The sequence below is a fragment of the Oryctolagus cuniculus genome, chromosome 2 (assembly GCF_051225735.1).
Source record: "Oryctolagus cuniculus isolate XC-2025 breed Fujian yellow rabbit chromosome 2, ASM5122573v1, whole genome shotgun sequence".
In the NCBI taxonomy this organism is placed as follows: domain Eukaryota; kingdom Metazoa; phylum Chordata; class Mammalia; order Lagomorpha; family Leporidae; genus Oryctolagus; species Oryctolagus cuniculus.
This window is the reverse complement of record NC_142868.1, coordinates 69,734,761-69,753,635: the sequence shown is the minus strand read 5'-3', so window position 1 is coordinate 69,753,635 and position 18,875 is coordinate 69,734,761. Positions and strand designations below refer to the sequence as shown.

At 40.2% G+C, this 18,875-nt stretch overlaps 1 protein-coding gene across 50 annotated transcripts in view; it reads left to right on the top strand.

The window, feature by feature from the left end:
• SORBS2 (sorbin and SH3 domain containing 2) overlaps nt 1-18,875 on the top strand; it is a 381,834-nt gene that overhangs the window by 309,171 nt on the left and 53,788 nt on the right. For 43 of the 50 annotated variants that reach the window (XM_089325806.1, XM_089325805.1, XM_089325801.1 and 40 more), the window contains 2 exons: nt 2,790-2,970; nt 5,137-5,251. In XM_089325806.1, the coding sequence (XP_089181932.1) occupies nt 2,790-2,970; nt 5,137-5,251 (296 nt within the window). Of the gene's footprint in view, nt 1-2,789; nt 2,971-5,136; nt 5,252-12,502; nt 12,662-13,257; nt 13,342-14,999; nt 15,057-18,875 lie in introns of all 50 variants that reach the window. The other 7 variants (XM_089325783.1, XM_089325827.1, XM_089325787.1 and 4 more) reach the window with 2 other exon arrangements.

Here is an 18,875-nt window from a genome sequence, read left to right as displayed (position 1 = left end):
TACAAAATAAGATAAAGATCTTCTTTTATCAGCACAGAGAGTGATTACAATTGCTTGCATAAGATCTTTCAGATACCTTCACAAAAAACAAGTCAAGCAAAGTGTTTTGTGACCTTGTCCATGGTTTTGCTCCAAAAAGCAACCATTCATTGAAAGATTTTAAAAATCCTATTTGGCTGGGCTGCTTTTCTTACTCAGAGTTTCCAGTGGTCACCAAGAAATCACTTCAATACCAGGCATTTCCACTTTCCTTGAGCACACTGGTGTCTTGTGAGCAGGTCTGCAAGCTGACGAGAGGGGGTTCCTAAGAACAATTTCCTCTCATCACTTTCCCCTTTACCTGGCCTCAGGGAGTTCCAGCATGGCCTTCTCTCACTGCCCCGCCTCCCGCTCAGGGCTGGTGCACGATTTTTTTTCTTTACTTTAAAGCAAGCTCCTAGACTCAGACCCACCTCTTCAGCTTCTGTGCTGCCACTTAGAGATCTCCTTGCTAGCCTGCCTATGAAATCGAGTGAGGCTCTCCCTTCCTTCATGCCTGAAGACCAGTGCTCATGTCCCCCAACTGTTAGTCATTTTGTTACCAGTCTTCAAAGACAGAAAGAACAAAACTGAATGAAACAAGCTTTCAAGCTGTGAGAGCTCTGGTTTCTGGTCCTGGCTCCCCCAAATGACATCAGGAGATCTATTAAGACATTTCCCTCAAGTTTTATTCCTGGTCATTCATATAGCAAACTTACCTCCTTTATTTATCTTGAAAGTTGAAGTCTGACTGTGAAATCAAGGTAAGGGCTGGGGCCGTGCCTCACTAGGCTAATCCTCCGCCTTGCAGCACCAGCACACCGGGTTCTAGTCCCAGTCAGGGTGCCGGATTCTGTCCCGGTTGCTCCTCTTCCAGGCCAGCTCTCTGCTGTGGCCAGGGAGTGCAGTGGAGGATGGCCCAAGTCCTTGGGCCCTGCACCCCATGGGAGACCAGGATAAGTACCTGGCTCCTGCCATCGGATCAGCGCGGTGCGCTGGCTGCAGCGCACCGGCTACGGCAGCCATTGGAGGGAGAACCAACAGCAAAGGAAGACCTTTCTCTCTGTCTCTCTCTCTCACTGTCCACTCTGCCTGTCAAAAAAAAAAAAAAAAATAGAAATCAAGGTAAAACCATAGGTGCAGATTTTCTCTTTTAATTTGCCTTGAAATGATGAAGACAAGTGCAAATATACTTTGAAGTTAAGGGAAATTATGATTTTTCTTAAAATTTTTATTTATTTTATTTGAAAGAAAGAGAGATAAGACAGACATAAGGTCTCCCATCCACTTGCAACAGCCAGGGCTGGGCCAGGTCAAAGCCAGGAGCCAGAAATACAATCTGGGTCTCCCACATGGGTGGCAGGGACCCAACCACTTGAGCCATCACCGCAGCCTCCCAGGGTGCACATCGGCAGGAAGCTGGAATTAGAAGTGGAGCCAGCACTCGAGCGCAGGCACTCCACAATAATTGATGAGGGTATCCCGAGTGGAGTCTTAACTGCTATGCCCACTCACCCCAATTCTGAATTTTTATAATTGTTTTAATATTGAAGTTTCTATCACATGAGTGCTAGTAAAATTAGCATCAGTCACATATTACCTTTGTAGAGCCCTACACATTTTATCATTTAATTAGTCAAAGGATCTGTAACTAGTCTCTTCTTTTCTACTAACCCAACATCCCACTGCTTTATGTCTGCCTTTTTTTTCTATTCTTTCCCTGCCTTCCTCTTCCCCTACCCACCCAAACTAATCCTCAGTACCAACTCTAGTCCCTTGGGTGCCACAATATCTGCTCTGACCAATATACTACATTCCACAATCTTGTACATTCTTAAGATATATTTCCCCATTTGCTCTTTATTAAATATTACTAATAACTTCCAATCATAGTTCTATTTGTGTCTCATTTTTGCAGATGCACTATAAGCTTATTGGAGATTTGTTTCCTTATGCCTTCTACAGCACCTTAAACATACAGCTATTTCAGTATCTTGTTTGATTACAATAATGTGTCGATTATCATTGTAAATCAGAACTTTTTTTATTATTTATTTGACAGATAGAGTTAGACAGTGAGAGAGAGAGAGACAGAGAGAAAGGTCTTCCTTCCGTTGCTTCACCCCCCCCCAAATGGTAGCTACAGCTGGCACGCTGCGCCAATCCGAAGCCAGGATCCAGGTGCTTCCTCCTGGTCTCCCATGCGGTTGCAGGCACCCAAGCACTTGGGCCATCCTCCACTGCCTTCCAGGGCTACAGCAGAGAGCTGGACTGGAAGAGGAGCAGCTGGAACTAGAACCTGGTGCCCATATGGGATGCCGGTGCCACAGGCAGAGGATTAGCCAAGTGAGCCACGGTGTCAGTCCCATCAGAACTTTTTAAGTACTAAAAGATATTTGGAAACAGTTCTAAGTGTTTTTAATCTTACTACAAAACATTGACCCTGTTATTAGTTTACATGATCAAGAAGATTTGCTGAGTACCTATAAGTATATTCCTAGTACTAGTCTGAATCATTACTAACTCCAAAAAATATATTGATGCAGATTTACTGTACTTAGTACTTGTATACAGAATTAATTAACTAATGGTGGTTAGTAAATTAATAATATTAATAAATTACTGTTCAATGTCTGCATTATGAATATACCTCTAGATAATAATTTTGGCAAAATCACTGGCTATTTTGAGAAGTAAAAATAATTTAACTCATTCTTCAAATGTTGTTCACACCTCTTTTCTGTTGTCTGTTTTTGTTTTGGTTATGCTAGGCCTGTACAACCCACCCTACAGTGCGCAGTCACACCCTGCCGTGAAGACCCAGACCTACAGACCTCTGTCCAAAAGCCACTCGGACAATGGCACAGATGTCTTCAAGGACACATCTTCCCCAGTGCCTCCACCACCTCCAGTCCCACCTCTGCGACCAAGAGATCGACCTCCCACAGAGAAGTAAGACATCATCCCAAAACTGTGGCCTGTGGGCAGCTAAGGATAAAAATAAGGCCCCACAACAGGCAGTGGACAGATCAGGGCCTACTTTGGTGAGAGGATATATCTAGGGTACACAGATATATAAAATCTTATTGATTCATGCATACAGGGAGTCTTCAAAGAGCTCATGGAAAATGTCTGTAAGAAGAAAGTATGCATGGATTGCAAAAAATGTTTGTACCAAAATAAACTGATCTTTTCTAATTCTGTTTTTCCTCATAGAAATAGACAGGTTCTTCCTTTGGTATAGGAGGTTAGAGACCATGAATAGTCTTCAGTTTCCTTAGATTTGAAATGTTAGGCCTATTAATAAAATATCTTTCTGAAAGCAGAGAATATTATACATAAATAATAAACAAAGCATTAGTTAAAATGTCTATTTGTGTCTCACTTCCACTACCTTTCAAGCTGACACTAATTTTCATTTCTTCCCTGAAATTATTTTTAGAGAAATGTTTGCCACTAAAATAAAAATGTATAAATACACTTGTATTAGGTCATTTTTCTTAGGGTTATGATTAACACTACTACTTACAAGTAACCTTTATTAAGAGGTCACTGGGATCCAAGCACTTTGCATGTTAGATCATTTGATTCTGAGAACAAACCAATGAGATGTGTTCTATTTTAAAGAGAAGGAAATTGTGCTTTAGAAAATTGAAGTGACTTTATCAGTTCATGTAGCTAATATGTCCAAGCTAGGATTCACACTCAGCTCTGATGAGAGCCAAAGCCTATCCTATACTGGCAAGTCATAGGTAGAGGACATAAAAATTATTCCTTATTCATACTGGTTATCTTGTATCATGCCTTATGCCCATCCCAGAAAAAATATATTCAACACCTCATTAACAGTAAATGATGATCATGCAGAGTACAACATACCCTGGAAATAGACACAGATTGTGTGTGAAGGGCTTCTTGTTTTCTTATCAATCTCCTCATGATGAATCTGTGTTTAGAATGCGTGATGTCTTAAAATCAGGAAATAATCGTCTATACACAAAATGCTATCTTGGCCATAAAAATAGAACCAAGGTGAACTCCGACTTAAATGTTTTATTTGTCCTGGTTGTTCAACAAGAATTAATCTTCCCAAAGAAATATATTAATTGCCTAAACATTCCTAATGGCTTTCATGTATCTTGCCAAAATATCTCTGCAAGGAAAAGGACACAATTTTCCTGTGTTTTACACAGATGGGAAAACTAAGGTAGAGAAATGTTAAGGGTACATCAATGTCTGTCCTCAGTAGAAAGCTGGGACTTGTCCCTACGTCTGCCTCTTGGGACCCTTCTGTTTCCAGCATACCACAGAATCAGAATTTCACCCCATTCCATGGAGTCAGAATCACCCAATCTATAGTCAGAAACTTTTCCTTCCTCAAAAATCCTGGAGCCAATGGAAGCTTTCATCTCTAGCCCAAGCCGTCTGGAGGCGCCTAACTTTGTGAAGTCCTTCTCGAGAGCTTTGCAGTCTAAGTACTTCTTTGAGAGCATTTTAAATGATACCAGAGCTGATTCCAGTGAGACAGATAACTGACTGGTTTGCCCAAGGTAACACCAGAAGGTGCTCTCACAGGCAGTCACACAGCTTGCTCCTATGCATGTCAGACTAAGTGATGCCACTTGCTACCAATAAGATCAAACATGCTGTGTGCTTTACTCCTTGTCACTTTGGATCAAGGGTATCAGGTCACAGAGTGGGGGTTAAGCTCACAGAGCTTCCTGGAGCAACCTGCCACTTACTTTAGACACAAACATACACAGCTGCCATTAGTGACCTAGAAGTTTTACTAACAGGTCACTGCACAGCTACAAACCTCTTCTGTGGGTTTTTGAGCCAAAAGGAAAGATAGTATTATTAAAAAAAAAAAAAAAAAAAAAAAAAAAAAAAAAAAAAAACAGAGGAAGATATAGGAAATAAAAGAAATGGTTCTCTTTGGATCATTTATGTAAATCAAAAACATAAATGTGATGATCTCCATAGAGTAACATTTTATCCCAAGAGATTTTGTAAAAGCTCTACACTAAAATTAACTTTGCAAACAGATAGTGCGTGGTTTTACACAACTGTTATAAGTGTACAGAATATTTTAATGTGTGATTTGTTGCTTATTTCTAGGCATGACTGGGATCCTCCAGACAGAAAAGTGGACACAAGAAAATTTCGGTCTGAGCCAAGGAGTATTTTTGAATATGAACCTGGGAAGTCATCAATTCTGCAACATGAAAGACCAGTAAGCACTTGTCATTAAACAGAATGCCAACTCAGTAGGCTTCCAGGGTTCCCAAACAAACCTGAATTTCATATCATTTAGCAATGTTTTGTTACAAAGGTAATTTATTGATTTAGTATTATTTTAAAATCATGTTAATTTTGTACTGTGAGTTGTACATCCTATCTCAGAATTGAAAGATGCACTTTAATATATTGTCCCTGCTAACCAAATATATATTATATATATATGATTTATTACATGTAACTGTAACTGTGCCTAATAAGAACCTGAGTTTAATTTTTTTTTAAATTCATAAATGCAACTTAATTGCTATTCTAGATTGCCAATATAGAAAATTACTCATCACCCTTCCAATACACATGGACTCAGACAGCTCCATTCTTAGACTTTCATATTGGTTTCTTAATATTTCATTCACATAATGGGAAATTTTTCCAAATGCCCTTTTAATTAAAGTTGTTTTAATTGACTCTCATTAAATCCTCTCAGGTTACCAAGCCTCAAGCTTCCTGATTGTCACTCTAATGGATCAAGATAATAGTTCACTTTGCAGTATTTTTCCATTTGCTTTAATTATATGCAAACAAAAAGATACATAAAAATTTCAGAAAGACTGGTTGCCTCCTCAAAGTGCAAGTTAACCAGCAGTTTTTTCCTTAGCCCTCCTTTTCCTGACCTTTCCTTCCCCTCAAGTGCAGTACCCTCAGAATCTCTTCAACACTCTACACTCCTCTGCATCCCTACACCTACAGCTAGGAAAACATATCAATTGCAACTTACTTTCCTCCTTGTCTTATGAGAATTTTAGGTGTTGGTAAACAGGAAAAAGAATTTTCTGTGTTAGCACCTTCAAAAGTCTCCAAGAGATAACACTATGGAGGATCTTCAAAAAGTTCATGGAAAATGCATATTATGAAAAAAGCTATGCATGGATTTCAAAATTTTTGCACCAAAGTAAACTTATCTTTTAATTCAATCTTCCACAAACTTTTTGAATTCCTCTCCTGTTTTACATAATGCCTGAAGTTCAATAGGAAACCATTATCCCATCACACCTTGTGTGTGTGTCCTTGATTTGGTTTTTGAAACCCTATATTTGTGATTGTGTGTGAGAAGCATATTCAAAAACCATATAATCACATAATTCAAATATATTTATCTGAGCCTTCTCTGCTTTGCTTCAAGTGACTCATTTCAAAGGATTTCAACAGAAAAACTGAATGAAAAATCAAAGGAACATCACTGGTTTGCAGACACATATAACCCATTTACTAGGCTGTATGATTGAAGAGCATGGTCCTTGAATATTTCCAAGATGAGAAGTGAGTGAACCACAATGCCACTGCTGCATAAAGCTGCAATAGCAAAATAATAAGCCTCAGACTCAAATGTAAATAGCAAACCTTTAATAATCGTTCTAATAATTTACAAGAATCTTAAGATAAGGAACACCTTAATTACATTGATGCACATTTGTAACTGTGGTGTCAGGAAACAGGATTGATTACAGAAGCTTTCCCATCAGTATATATTTATTATTTACTCATTAGCAAAATCAAGTGTACACAAGACTTTGTATTAGGTGCTAGGGACACCATCGTGAATAGAACCGTCTCTATCTCGAGGAACTTCAAGTCTATCAGCTAATGTATATGCAAGACTAGATCTGATGTGTGCAACGTGAACCACCCCTTACATGATTAAAACAGAGGCACACCGACAGAACCCTCCCTTTGTCCCCTCCAGAGTCCATTCATGGGCCCTCTTCTTATGACTGAAATTCCTACGTTCCTTATGTCTTTGGGATAAAGCTTTGAAGGCCCTCTTCTTATGACTGAAATTCCTACGTTCCTTATGTCTTTGGGATAAAGCTTTGAAGGCTCCTAGTTTTAAAACAACAATAATAACAGCTGTAATAATAGTGTATATCCTTATTGAGCACTTACTGTGTGCCATTCTTATAGTTGATCATTTATGCTTTATCTCGTGTAATGTTTCCAGCAGCCCTGTGAAGTATAAGCACTTTACAGATGAAGAGACTAAAGCAGATTTTAACTACCTTGGTTCCATAGCTGCTGGGAATTGGACCTAGGAGTTGAGCCCAGACGTAGCCTTATGTAGCATGATCACAATGGTACAACTGCACCCAGATTAGCTAAGTGGGAAATATATGCAGCTAGTGGCGAAATTAGCTATTAGTATATTATCAACTACTTTGACTATAGTTGCAGTGTAAATTAATTTATTTGTTGGTTAATTTATAATAAATCAGTGTACTTGATTTATTTAACCTGAAACCTAGGGCTTGCATAGATCCAACCCAAAACCAGTATATTTAACTAGTTCTAAGGAGGGAGAAACAGCTGGAGTCATGGGTTTTGCTAGAGATTTGGGTGTGGCTAGGTTTCTGCAACCACAGGAAAACTTCCTATACACACAGGCTACAGAGCACAAGGAGCAGGTTGGCCAACAAAAGTGACATAAGAGCAAAGACTCGGCACTAGGGTTTCAAGGCACAATGACTGCGCCCACATGTCTTTTTACTGCAAGATGGTTTGGGAGCATTCCTGTGCTCTTTTCATTTGGAATTTTTGCAAAATATACCCAACAGCTAGGGAAGTCTCTGTTGCTCTTTTGAATTCCTAGCTGACTCCTCCATCTGCGCAGTTTTCCCGAGTATCATCTTGGATTCGCATCTCCTCCTGTGAGCTTCAAACCCCACACACTGGGAGACGTGCCACAGCCACCTCTCTCTTCTGGCTCACATTTGTCCTGTGCCTGGTTGACAGTGACAGCCCCTGATTCACTTCCCAAATTCGCCGATCTGCTTTCCCTACCACAGCTGGGGTCATCTTCAGAAAATCTTCAGGAAGCATCCAGCTCAAAACTTTCACCTGGATCTCCACTGTCCTTGGAATGAAATACAAATCACTTAACATAATTTTCTATCAAAAGAAAAAAAAAAAACATACACCTTGTGCTTTGGCCCAGCTGACCGCTCCAGCCTCATCTCCTTTCCTGCCCTCCCTGCATCACTTGGCTGTAGCCACACAGAGAACTTCCAGTTCCTTCTTTGCTGGGCCTGGGGCTTTGCACAGGCTGTTCTCTCTGCCTGGGAAGCTCTTCCTACGGCCTCTCCCTTCACATGAAAGAAATCCCATTTCATTCCTCGGCTCTCAGGAGAGTCCTACCCCACCCAGGAACCTGTTCCTCACTGCTCAGCCTTGGGTTTAAAGCTCCCCCCATTATGTACTCAAGGCATACCCTATTTCTGGCTCAAGCTCTTACTACACTGAATTGTAATGACCTATTCACTTGTTTATATCCTTGACTGGATTTTAAGCTCCTTGAAGGCAGGGGTCATGTCTGGTACAGCAGTTGTATCCCCAGAACTAGCACAAAGCCTGGCATATGGCAGGTGTACAGTGAATGATCCCTAGATGCCTAGGTGAATACATGAGTACAGAGTCTATCCTTGCAGTAGTGGGTGAGGTTGGAGAGAGACTGAGTCCTTGTTCTATTGCTTATCTATGATGTCTGTATGTTTCTAGTGACAAAAGCCCATGCTCTGTGGAAGCATGCATGAGACATTCCACGGCTCACAGGTTCCCCGATTCCCTCATTCCCTGGGGTGCAAAAGAGGCAGAGGGGGCAGTATTATTTGAACAAAACATGATCCCCAGAGTCTCACAAAAAGATTCTCTTTTCTCCTTAGGAATCAATGGCAAGTGCATTCATGTTCTTTCATGGGAGAGCAAAAGTCAATGCACTTGTTTGAAGCTCATAAATATTCATTTGACTATAAATTTAGAAATGTTGACTAAACGAGCCTAGTGTTGGATCTAGAAAAGCACTTTGCAGTCACCAGGATCTTATCTTTAGCTGACTTGAGCCATAAATCAGAACCATATTTCCACGATTAATTTATTCTAAGAGATAACCGTACAAACTCTGTAGATATAAAAACTTTACATCTCCTCTAGATTGGATAGGCTTTGTAGGTGAGCCATGTTAAAATTCGGAAAAAGATGAACAGGGCATTTGTTGAGTTCTTTTCTGTGCTTGATAAAATAAATAATATGAATATTTCACCATTCTTTAACCAAACACACACATAATAATAAAAACAGAAGAAGATAGCATTGATTACCACACAGAATTGAAATGCAATCTAACAATCAATGAACATAAGCTTCTTAGTCAATAACGATTGTTACTGAAAGGTAAAGCTATAAAATTTGGGGGAGTTTCATCTAATGACCTGAACCATAAAGAATTACCCCAACTAGCAATGTATATAGCATTGATTGTGAAACCACAATACATATAAAGCATGGAAGCTTAAAATCTAATGAGCATACACTTTCAGGAACAAAATACACTGACACTTCTTTTGTTTGGAACAACAAATAGAAAACATATGCATCAGTGAGAATACTGAGAACAGTGAGACTTCTATAACCAAAAAAGCAACTAAATAGTTTTAAACTATGAAAAATATACTTTAAAAATTGTTCACCCCGGTAGTTTTTAAATAAAGATCATGTATAATTTAGCTATTTTTCTTAAGCACTCCCTCTTGCACTGATCTTCTACATCAGTTTTAAGTAGAAGTTTGCAGAGTTTTTAAAATGAAAAGAAACAAACCAAGAAACCATGATCAGAGATGTGTATCAGTATCTCTGCTCTTTTGTCTTTTTTGAGCAATTTAAGAAAAGCGTAATCATGTTTCCTAAATGAGTTCTAAGTGTTTGTATTCGTGCTGAACTCTAAGAATTTCCGTGTTACACGTGGCGATTGTTGAGTTGGTGAGATTATCAGTGCGCTGGTCTATCTGTTGGCTGACCATCACTGACTATTCTGAGGCTTCTGTGTACCTTAGCAGTGGCTCCAGATTGCTATATAATGCATTTAATTGTTGCCTGACTAAAGGGAGTCAACCACAGCAAAGAGAGAATTCTAGTTCTGTCACTTATACTTTCTTTAACAATTCAAGCGTGTACCTTTCATCACAACCCGAAGTTAGAGATAGTGAGCAGTTATCATTATTTGGGGCGTTTTCTCTGCTAATTTCTATTGACATGGGTTCTAGTAGTTGCTGGTTTTAACTGTAAATTGAATTTTTAATCAACAAATTCATAATTAATGGAAAATTGCTAACCTAATGTATGATGCAGGGTGACAGACAATTTTCTCTTTTGTCTGTGCTGTGTCACAAAAATATATTTCTATAAATCAGAACTTAGTATCCATTTGTTTTATATTTTCTTAAGGTAGAAATCAAAGTTATAATACTAATACAGATACTAATTTGGTAAATTTACTGTCCTCTGCTGTTCATGGTTTTTGAGCAGTTTCTATCTAGCAGTTTCTATCTCCCCTTAGGAAAACAAAATGCTGCACTTGAAAGCAGAGTTTACAAATCAAGACTTAATACTATCATTAAGTGTATACCATTAGACACTATGAAGTTTGAAAAAGCCACAGGTTAGTTTCTGGTGGAAGAGACAATGTCCTCTATAAACATGAGAAAAAATACTAAAACGTTCTCTGTAATGTCAGTTGCCCTAAAAACAAGCTCCAACAAAACCATTCATGAAATATTATGCTACATCCATAATGAGCTAAATAACAATTAGATAAAAAATAGTATTTTTGTACTACCAGAAACTCAATATTTTTCCACTATTGAATCAAATTTTTCCACTATTGAATGAAATTTTTAAATTAGAAAATGGCAAATTAGTTACTTAGCATATTTTCTCTCTACCAATTTCACTGCTGCTCTGAAATGTAAACTAACTAGGTCAAGATCTCTGCAACATTTTCCCATACCTAATTGAAGGATGTTTTCTCTGAATTTTGCTTATTGCAAAAAATAACATTATAACAATAAAGCAAAATAACACTTAAAGAGGAAAAGGAGTCACAGCACCAGAATACCTTTCTAGTCTTTTGTGTATATATACATTTGTTCACTGTGTTCATCCAGATAGAAGCTTTGAAATACCACTGTAACTACTGTGTAAGTACATGATTATATTCTGGTTCTGTCACTTAGCATTTCATCGTAAGCACCTTCCAAGTTTTCTACAATCTTTATGATTACAATCACCATGCATTTTGGATAACTTAGGCCCTTGCACTATTTTGTTATGATGCCTCAAACTTTCCTATCACTGTAGTTGCTATTATAATATTTTATTTAAAAATGTAGAAACAAAACCACATTACTAAGACAGGTTTGGTATAATTTATTATTAAACGTAGACTGTGCATCACTAACAAAACTGTTGTAAATGTACCCAGTCAGTAAAACCCTATACCATGCCCATGTTGAAATAGTGCCCTCTGTTGGCATATCAACTGTGTCAAGTTCCCAAGATGACAAGGGTTGTAGAGTATTCCCTTCAGAACTGAGATGATTCTACTCAGTAGATGCACTTGAGTTCCTTCAAGACTTGTGGGGAAATAATATTGATTGCTTTGAGGCAGCGTGCACTTAATAGCCCTCCTACAAAATGTCCAGAGTCTCAGCTCCTCTCTTGGCCAGGGTGAGTGGCTTCTAAGGAACCAAATAACTTTTCTTAGAACTTTTTTTCTGATTTAGAATGCTGTTCTGTTCAGTTGTACTACATTGAATTAGTGTTGTGTGATAATTATCAAAGAAGTAACAAGTCACTTACTGTGCCTTTAGCATCCAGTTTTTACATAAAGTCAACAGCCTGAATCGATGTAGTCAGATAGGTGTTATTCAGAAATATTTAGTATATTGCTGTGTCTGTTTTATTAAAGGATGAAGTAATTGTATGTATTTTCTCAAAGTTTTTCTGAACATTCCTAGTTGTTCCGTCTCAAATGCAGCATTCAGAAACCACTGGAGGGGAGTAAATCAATCATAAAGATTGGCTTTTTCTCTAAATTACCATGTCACAGAAACCATGGTGGGATTTTATCCCACACTCCTCCCCTGTCCCCTGCCACCCACAGTATTACTAGGAAAACCCTCAGCCCACCCAGATCTCTGTCTCTAGCTCAAGTAGGTGGGCAGAAAATGAACCTGGGGGCCCCTCCTAAGATGTCACCCTTCTTCACCTTCCCGGAGGCCCCTGAGCCTCAGATCTCTGCAGGAGTCCAGACGGTGGGGTCCAGAGGTTTCTCACGGCTGCTCCCACCTCACCTGCCAGAGGCTCGGTCAGAAACCTGCCGCTAATGCATCAGTTTCTCCCCCACCCCTCTCTCTTCCAGCCCCCTCTCCCAACAACTCCGACACTTGTTCCCGAGGAACCTGGCCGGAAGCCTGGCTCTAGCTCACCACTCGGAGCGGTGCCCCGTAGCCCCTCCCCGCCGCCCACCAGTGGCCTCCCCACGCCCAGCTCGTGGGCCCCGGCGCTCTCTCCCACCCGGGTGAGCTCCTGCCTTCTTTGTTCTCATTCCCGTCGGGAAGTTCAGGGGTAGCCCCTGTGCTCCTAAGGCCAAGAGGGCGTGGGCGGAAGCTGGCTACTCCCCAGCTCCGCCGGGGGGCGCCTTTTGTCACCCAGACCCCAGATTCTCAGTGCCGGGGGACCCTCTCCGCAGCTCCCAGCACCCATCGCTCAGCTCCCCTGCCCTGCGAATCTGCCCCAGCGTCTCCTGCTCCAGCCCGCCATGGGCACGCAGGTGGTGGTCCGCAAACTGCTCGCTTGCGCAGGGAAGAGCCAGGTTGTGCCAGAGCTGGGCCCATCCCAATTCTCTGGCGTTGCTCTCCTGGTCTGTCTCTTGGCCCCAGAGGGCTTTCCATAGCTAAGGTGCCAAGCTGAACCTTAGGAAGGGGGACAGGACAGACCCCAGGGGCCTAGGTGGCGCTCCTCCCTGTCCTGAGTCCGCTCTCCCGCTGAGGTTTGCCGGACTCGAGTGGGTGCGTGTTGGCGTGTGAGTGCGCGCGTGTTTGTCAGACCACGCGGCGGTTCCCTCACGTGGCTCAGTGTGCCTTTTCCTTCCCTTTTCCTTCACATCTGCTCTAGACTGATGGCATAACTCCAGATGACATAGATTTAGAAAATGAGCCCTGGTATAAATTCTTTTCAGAGCTGGAGTTTGGACGCCCGGTAAGTGAGGCTAGACTGTTCATGTAAGAACCTTAGGAGAATGTTGTTTGATTGATTCAACATACCGTCGTTAGACGAGACAGGTACCTTGTGGAGAACAAAGGCTGGCTTGTGTCTGAGAGGCTTAGCCCGTGCGCACTTCCTACCAGATGATTAACCCTGCTCAGACACTTCCTATTTGGTTTTTCCAAATCATGTTCGTCTTAGTTAATATCTGATTGATTGCAAACTTAACATATGGAGGTAGTTTCTTTCCTAGAATATTCAGACAATGATTCCAACCTTATAGATTTGTATTTGTTTACAGTCCATTTTGATCTAATTCGAACAGACAGGCACCTTAAGTCAAGAGTTACTATTGCCTTAGCTCCCAGTCGCTAAGGAGTCATCTAGCCCCTAGATGTACTCATTGTTTCTGCACTCATTGTTCTAGACTCATTGTCTCCTCATGCTCAACAATAGAAGAAAATGGACACTAGAAGCCTTAAGGAATCTGCCCAGATAGGTCAATGGCAGAGTCAGAAATTAAGCCTCGACCTGTTAAAAAATAAAATAAAATAAAATTCTGAGCAGCACTCATGATAATTCTCTGCCAGAATATTTCCACTGTCAAATACCTCATTTACCACGAATAAATCGTGCAACCTTCGTTTCTAGGTTTGCTAGTGGACGCCACAGCCCCGTCTGCCATCTCCACACCCCCACCAGGCGAGCTGGCCCTGTGGCTGGCCCTGCGGGCATCTGTCTGTTTGGGATAAAGAGTCAACTGGAGCTTTAAATGACAACTGCTTCATCAAGCTGAGCTTTATTTAGGAACTGTGCGTGCCTACAGCATACATTTAATGTGTGTCAGTTACACGTGTCTTATGAATTTTAAACTCTTAGATAATACACCAACTACACTGTGCACGAAGTCAGAGAATACAAGCTTTCTTTCACAGTATTGTGTACAGATGTACTTGTTGCCTGATCATATGTTGTATATGAGTGGTTCTGGTCGTCCCTTTTGTCCATTCAAAAAGATAGAAGATTTGGATAGATCACTATAATTATAGCACTGAATCAAAAGGGATTGTAAACAAATATAAACCAAAGAATTTTTCCTAGAATTTCTAGTTCCTAGCAAATGGAATATTTTCTCTCTTTTTTTCTAATTTGCTTCCTAATATTAACATGAATATATTTTATTTCCAAGAAAAACCATTCTCAAGCTTTCTTTTCTGTGTTGCTCGTCAGAAAGTTTATAAGGACCCTTGCAATTTCTGTGCTGAGCTTAAATTATCAGCATTTCCTATAACCACCTTCAGCCCCACGTAGAAGCTCACCAGCATGCCAGCCACTTACTGCTTTAATGTTTCTTTAATAGACCTTGCATTGCTCTGTGGCCAGAGACTGGAAGTGCTAATTTGGGTGTGACGAAGTGAATTCACAAATATACTAATTGCACACCAGCCGTGGTGCCCAGTGTGTGAGAATATTTACAAGCAGTGCACTCTTTCCCCAGGCTGCCCCGTCGTGCTCCATTCATGTCACTCTTTATGTGTACCCGATGCTGTCGGCACTTGATTTCTAACTGTTGTCACCTTTTCCACATGTCCATTCCTTGCTGCATTGATTCTCCTCCATTCCATCTCTACACTTCTGCTTATGTGGTGCAGCCTCCTAAAAAGGCTCTGGACTATGTTCAAGATCAGTCTTCTGGTGTTTCCAATGAGGTAAAAGCAAATTATTCTATGTTTTTCAGATTTCGCCCTTAGAGGCTGTTCCTGTGAATCTGAATATCCATGTTTTACAGTTCACTAGAGTGTCCAAGCTACTTTCAAAAATCTGTCTTTGCGTCATTGTGTTGTATCAAGTATCATTGCCTAGACATTCATTATCCCGGTTTTGTTGGCTGTGTTTGACTTCCAGATGACAAACCATTGCAACTATACCTTTCTGTTCAGCTGTTTATCTGCAGTCCTGGTATTCTGCAAGGTGAAAACCCCAAGCCAAGAGTATTAGTTTTAATACATCTTTTAGCCACCTGGGTATTTTAGATTATTTCTTAAAGATGAATGTAGTTATTTGGAAGACTGAGTGACAGATCTTCTATACACTGTTTCACTCGCCAAATGGCCACAACAGCCAGGACTGGAGCAGGGTTAAGCCAGGAGCCAGAAACTCCATTTGGGTCTCCCACCTGGGTGGCTGGGACGCAAGTATCTGAGCCATTATCTGAAGCCTCAATGTGCATAGCAGAAGGCTGGATCAGACACAGAGTAGCAGGGACTTGAACCAGCCCTCTGACGTGGAATGCTGGCCTAACCTGCTGTGCAACAGCACCCAACCCAACCACCTATTTTTCTTAGACTATGTAAAATCCTGTTAGAAGGCCATTTTATAATCATGTTTAAAGGTGCAGACTGAGAGTTTAGGTGCCTGATACTCCTAAACTTTATTTATTTTTTCATTTTCTTAAATGCTTATGACTTGCAGATATTATCATCAGTGAAGAATAGGGCTGGTAAATATATGTGTCACAACTTCCAGCACCCTGGACAGACACCACTAATCCTTCCTGACTCTGTAATCCAGTGGAACACTACAACAGGTCGTTACTAGCTTTTATAAGATGAAATGCATTTACAATCTCCAGTAAAGAGCTCTTATGACAATCAACTAGGTGAAAAATTAATGCCAGGTCATGTAAATCATTATTTTAATTAAGCAAAAAGAGTAGGGAAAAGGGCATAAATGATCAAAAATAATCTCAAAAACAGAATTATTTTGGAGAGCAGATAAAGGATTCATTAGAAGTCACACGAAAAAAATGGCACTGTTTTGGTAACCATCGGCTACATAAAAGCTTATTTGTAGGAACTTTTGGAAGCTAGGATGGGAACAAAGTGAATAAGCTGGTTTTTTCATAGTAGTTTCTATGTGGTCTTATGTGAGTACAGTAACAATAAATCTTAATTAAATATGCACTACTAGAAAACAAAACCAGTAGAAAACTTTGGCTGAAGAAGGTACTACTGACACATGGTGGTGACCTCTGGAGTTGCAAGCATAGAGCCTGTGAAGAAGTAGCCAAGCTTGCAATTTCAAATTATTTCCACTGTGAGTGTGTGTTAATACAGAGAGATGGTTAAAATAATTACAGATTTATATATTTAATTAAAACTACAATAGAGTAGCCAAGAACACTGTGGGTTACTGAATTCAGCCATTTCTGAATGCTTATACTTTACAGCCAGGCAAACAATCTGAAGTCAAATAAAATAAACAGTTCTATTCTTTATGTCATGTTACCTCTGTCTCTGAAAAAAGGATATTATTTAACATATGAACAACCCAAGAATGTATTTTGAAATTCAGTTTAATCAAAAATTCAGTTTAACCAAAATTTAATTTTGGTCAGATATTTCTAGGGTGTTTTTAAGGTAGTTGACTCACTGAGAACTGAAACATATTTAGAGAGTACCATATCTAACTCAGTAACTTATCAATTATGATAAGTAAAGGATAACAATTTTACAAAATATGTTAAATATCACATGTTAAGATGGTGGCAAAATTTAAAAATTAAACAGGTCTCTCAACCTTTATTTCAGTTGCTATTTCCATTGTGTCACACTTTTTAGTAGTTCAGAGGGATATACTTAGGCCGGCACCACAGCTCACTTGGCTAATCTTCAGCCTGCGGCGCCGGCACCCCAGATTCTAGTCCTAGTTGGGGCGCCGAGTTCTGTCCCAGTTGCTCCTCTTCCAGTCCAGCTCTCTGCTGTGGCCCAGGAAGGCAGTGGAGGATGGCCCAAGTGCTTGGGCCCTGCATCCGCATTGGAGACCAGTAAGAAGCACCTGGTTCCTGGCTCCTGGCTTTGGATTAGCGCAGCGCGCCTGCCATAGCAGCCATTTGGGGGGTGAACCAACGGAAGGAAGACCTTTCTCTCTGTCTCTCTCTCTCACTGTCTAACTCTGCCTGTCAAAAAAAAGATATACTTAGAGTTCATATTTTTAAGAAATTATAAATAAATTAATCGATTTTTTTCAAAGAAATTATTTACCTAATACTACTTGTTGTTGTCTATTGAATTTCTGTGAAATAAGTGTTGATAATTAATATTACACAATAATTCTTCATTATAAAAATGTGGAAACTTTTTTTTAGATTTAATTTTATTTATTTGAAAGAGCTACACAGAGGGAGAAAAGGAGAGACAGAGAGAGATCCTCCATTCTGTGGTCTACTCCCCCAATGGCCGCAACAGCCACAGCTGGGCCAGGAACCAGGGGCTTCTTCCGGTCTCCCACACAGATGCAAGGGCCCAAGCACTTGGACCATCCTCAGCTGCTTTCCCAGGTGTACCAGCAGGGAGCTGGATTGGAAATGGAGCAGCCTTGACTTGCACTTGAACCCATAGGAGATGCCGGCATTGCAAGAGGTGGCCTAAGCCACTGTGCCACAATGCTAGCCCCAGTGTAGAAAGTTAATTCTATGTGTTCCATAATGTTACGGTAGTAACAAAAGAAAATCTCATTAGAAAGCACTTTGCTAGTAGTTAAACTATTTTCTGTTATCTCTTTGATATTGAGGGGGGATCTTGTATGATTCTAATAGCACATTGACTATGTTATTAACTTAACATCATGGTTTTTCAGAGAAAACAGGCTTTCATAAGGTATTTGTATTCTGTTTTTAATAACCTTTTGTAAACATTTCTGGTAAAAAATTTGATTAAACATTAATTTAGTTACCATGTATTAAGTACCCAGTATATACTGTGTACAACATATACATGTATATAAATGTGTGTGTGTGTATATATATATATATATATATATATCTGAGAAACAGACATAAATGAAGAACAGATGAGAGTTTGGTTTTTTATAAAAAAGATTTATATATTTATTTGAAAGGCAGAGATACAGAGAGAGGAGGAGAGAGAGAGAGAGAGAGGGATCTTCCATCCGCTTGTTCACTCCCCAAAATGGCCGCAACAGCCTGGCCCATCCCCTGCAGGAGCCAGGAGCCAGGAGCTTCTTCTGGGTGTCTCCCATGTGGATTCAGGGGCCCAAGCACTTGGGCCATTTTCCGCTGCTTTTCTAGGCACATTAGCAGGGAGTTGGAACAGAAGTGGAGCAGCCGGGACTCAAACTGGCGCCCATATTGGATGCTAGCACTGCAGGTGGAGGCTTAGCCTTCTATGCCACAGTGCTGGCCCCAAGATGATGGTTTTAAAGCAAAGTTTAATCACATGGTGACCTAACAGAAAATTATTTTTGTCTGCACTTTGTGATAGGTAAAATGTATTACTTGTTTTCTAGAAATAATTTCCATTTCAGGATATATACCATTCCTCTAATTATTGTACAAGTTTCCCTCTTGGTCTTCAATATAGACTTTTTGCTGTTAATTTATAATTTAATACCAAACTGTCTCTGAGTATACATAAAATCAAAACTGGTTTCATTGTATGTGATGTAGAAACCAGCACAAGCAAGAATAATCATGGTTTCTTTGCCCAACTCTGAAGCATGAGTAATTT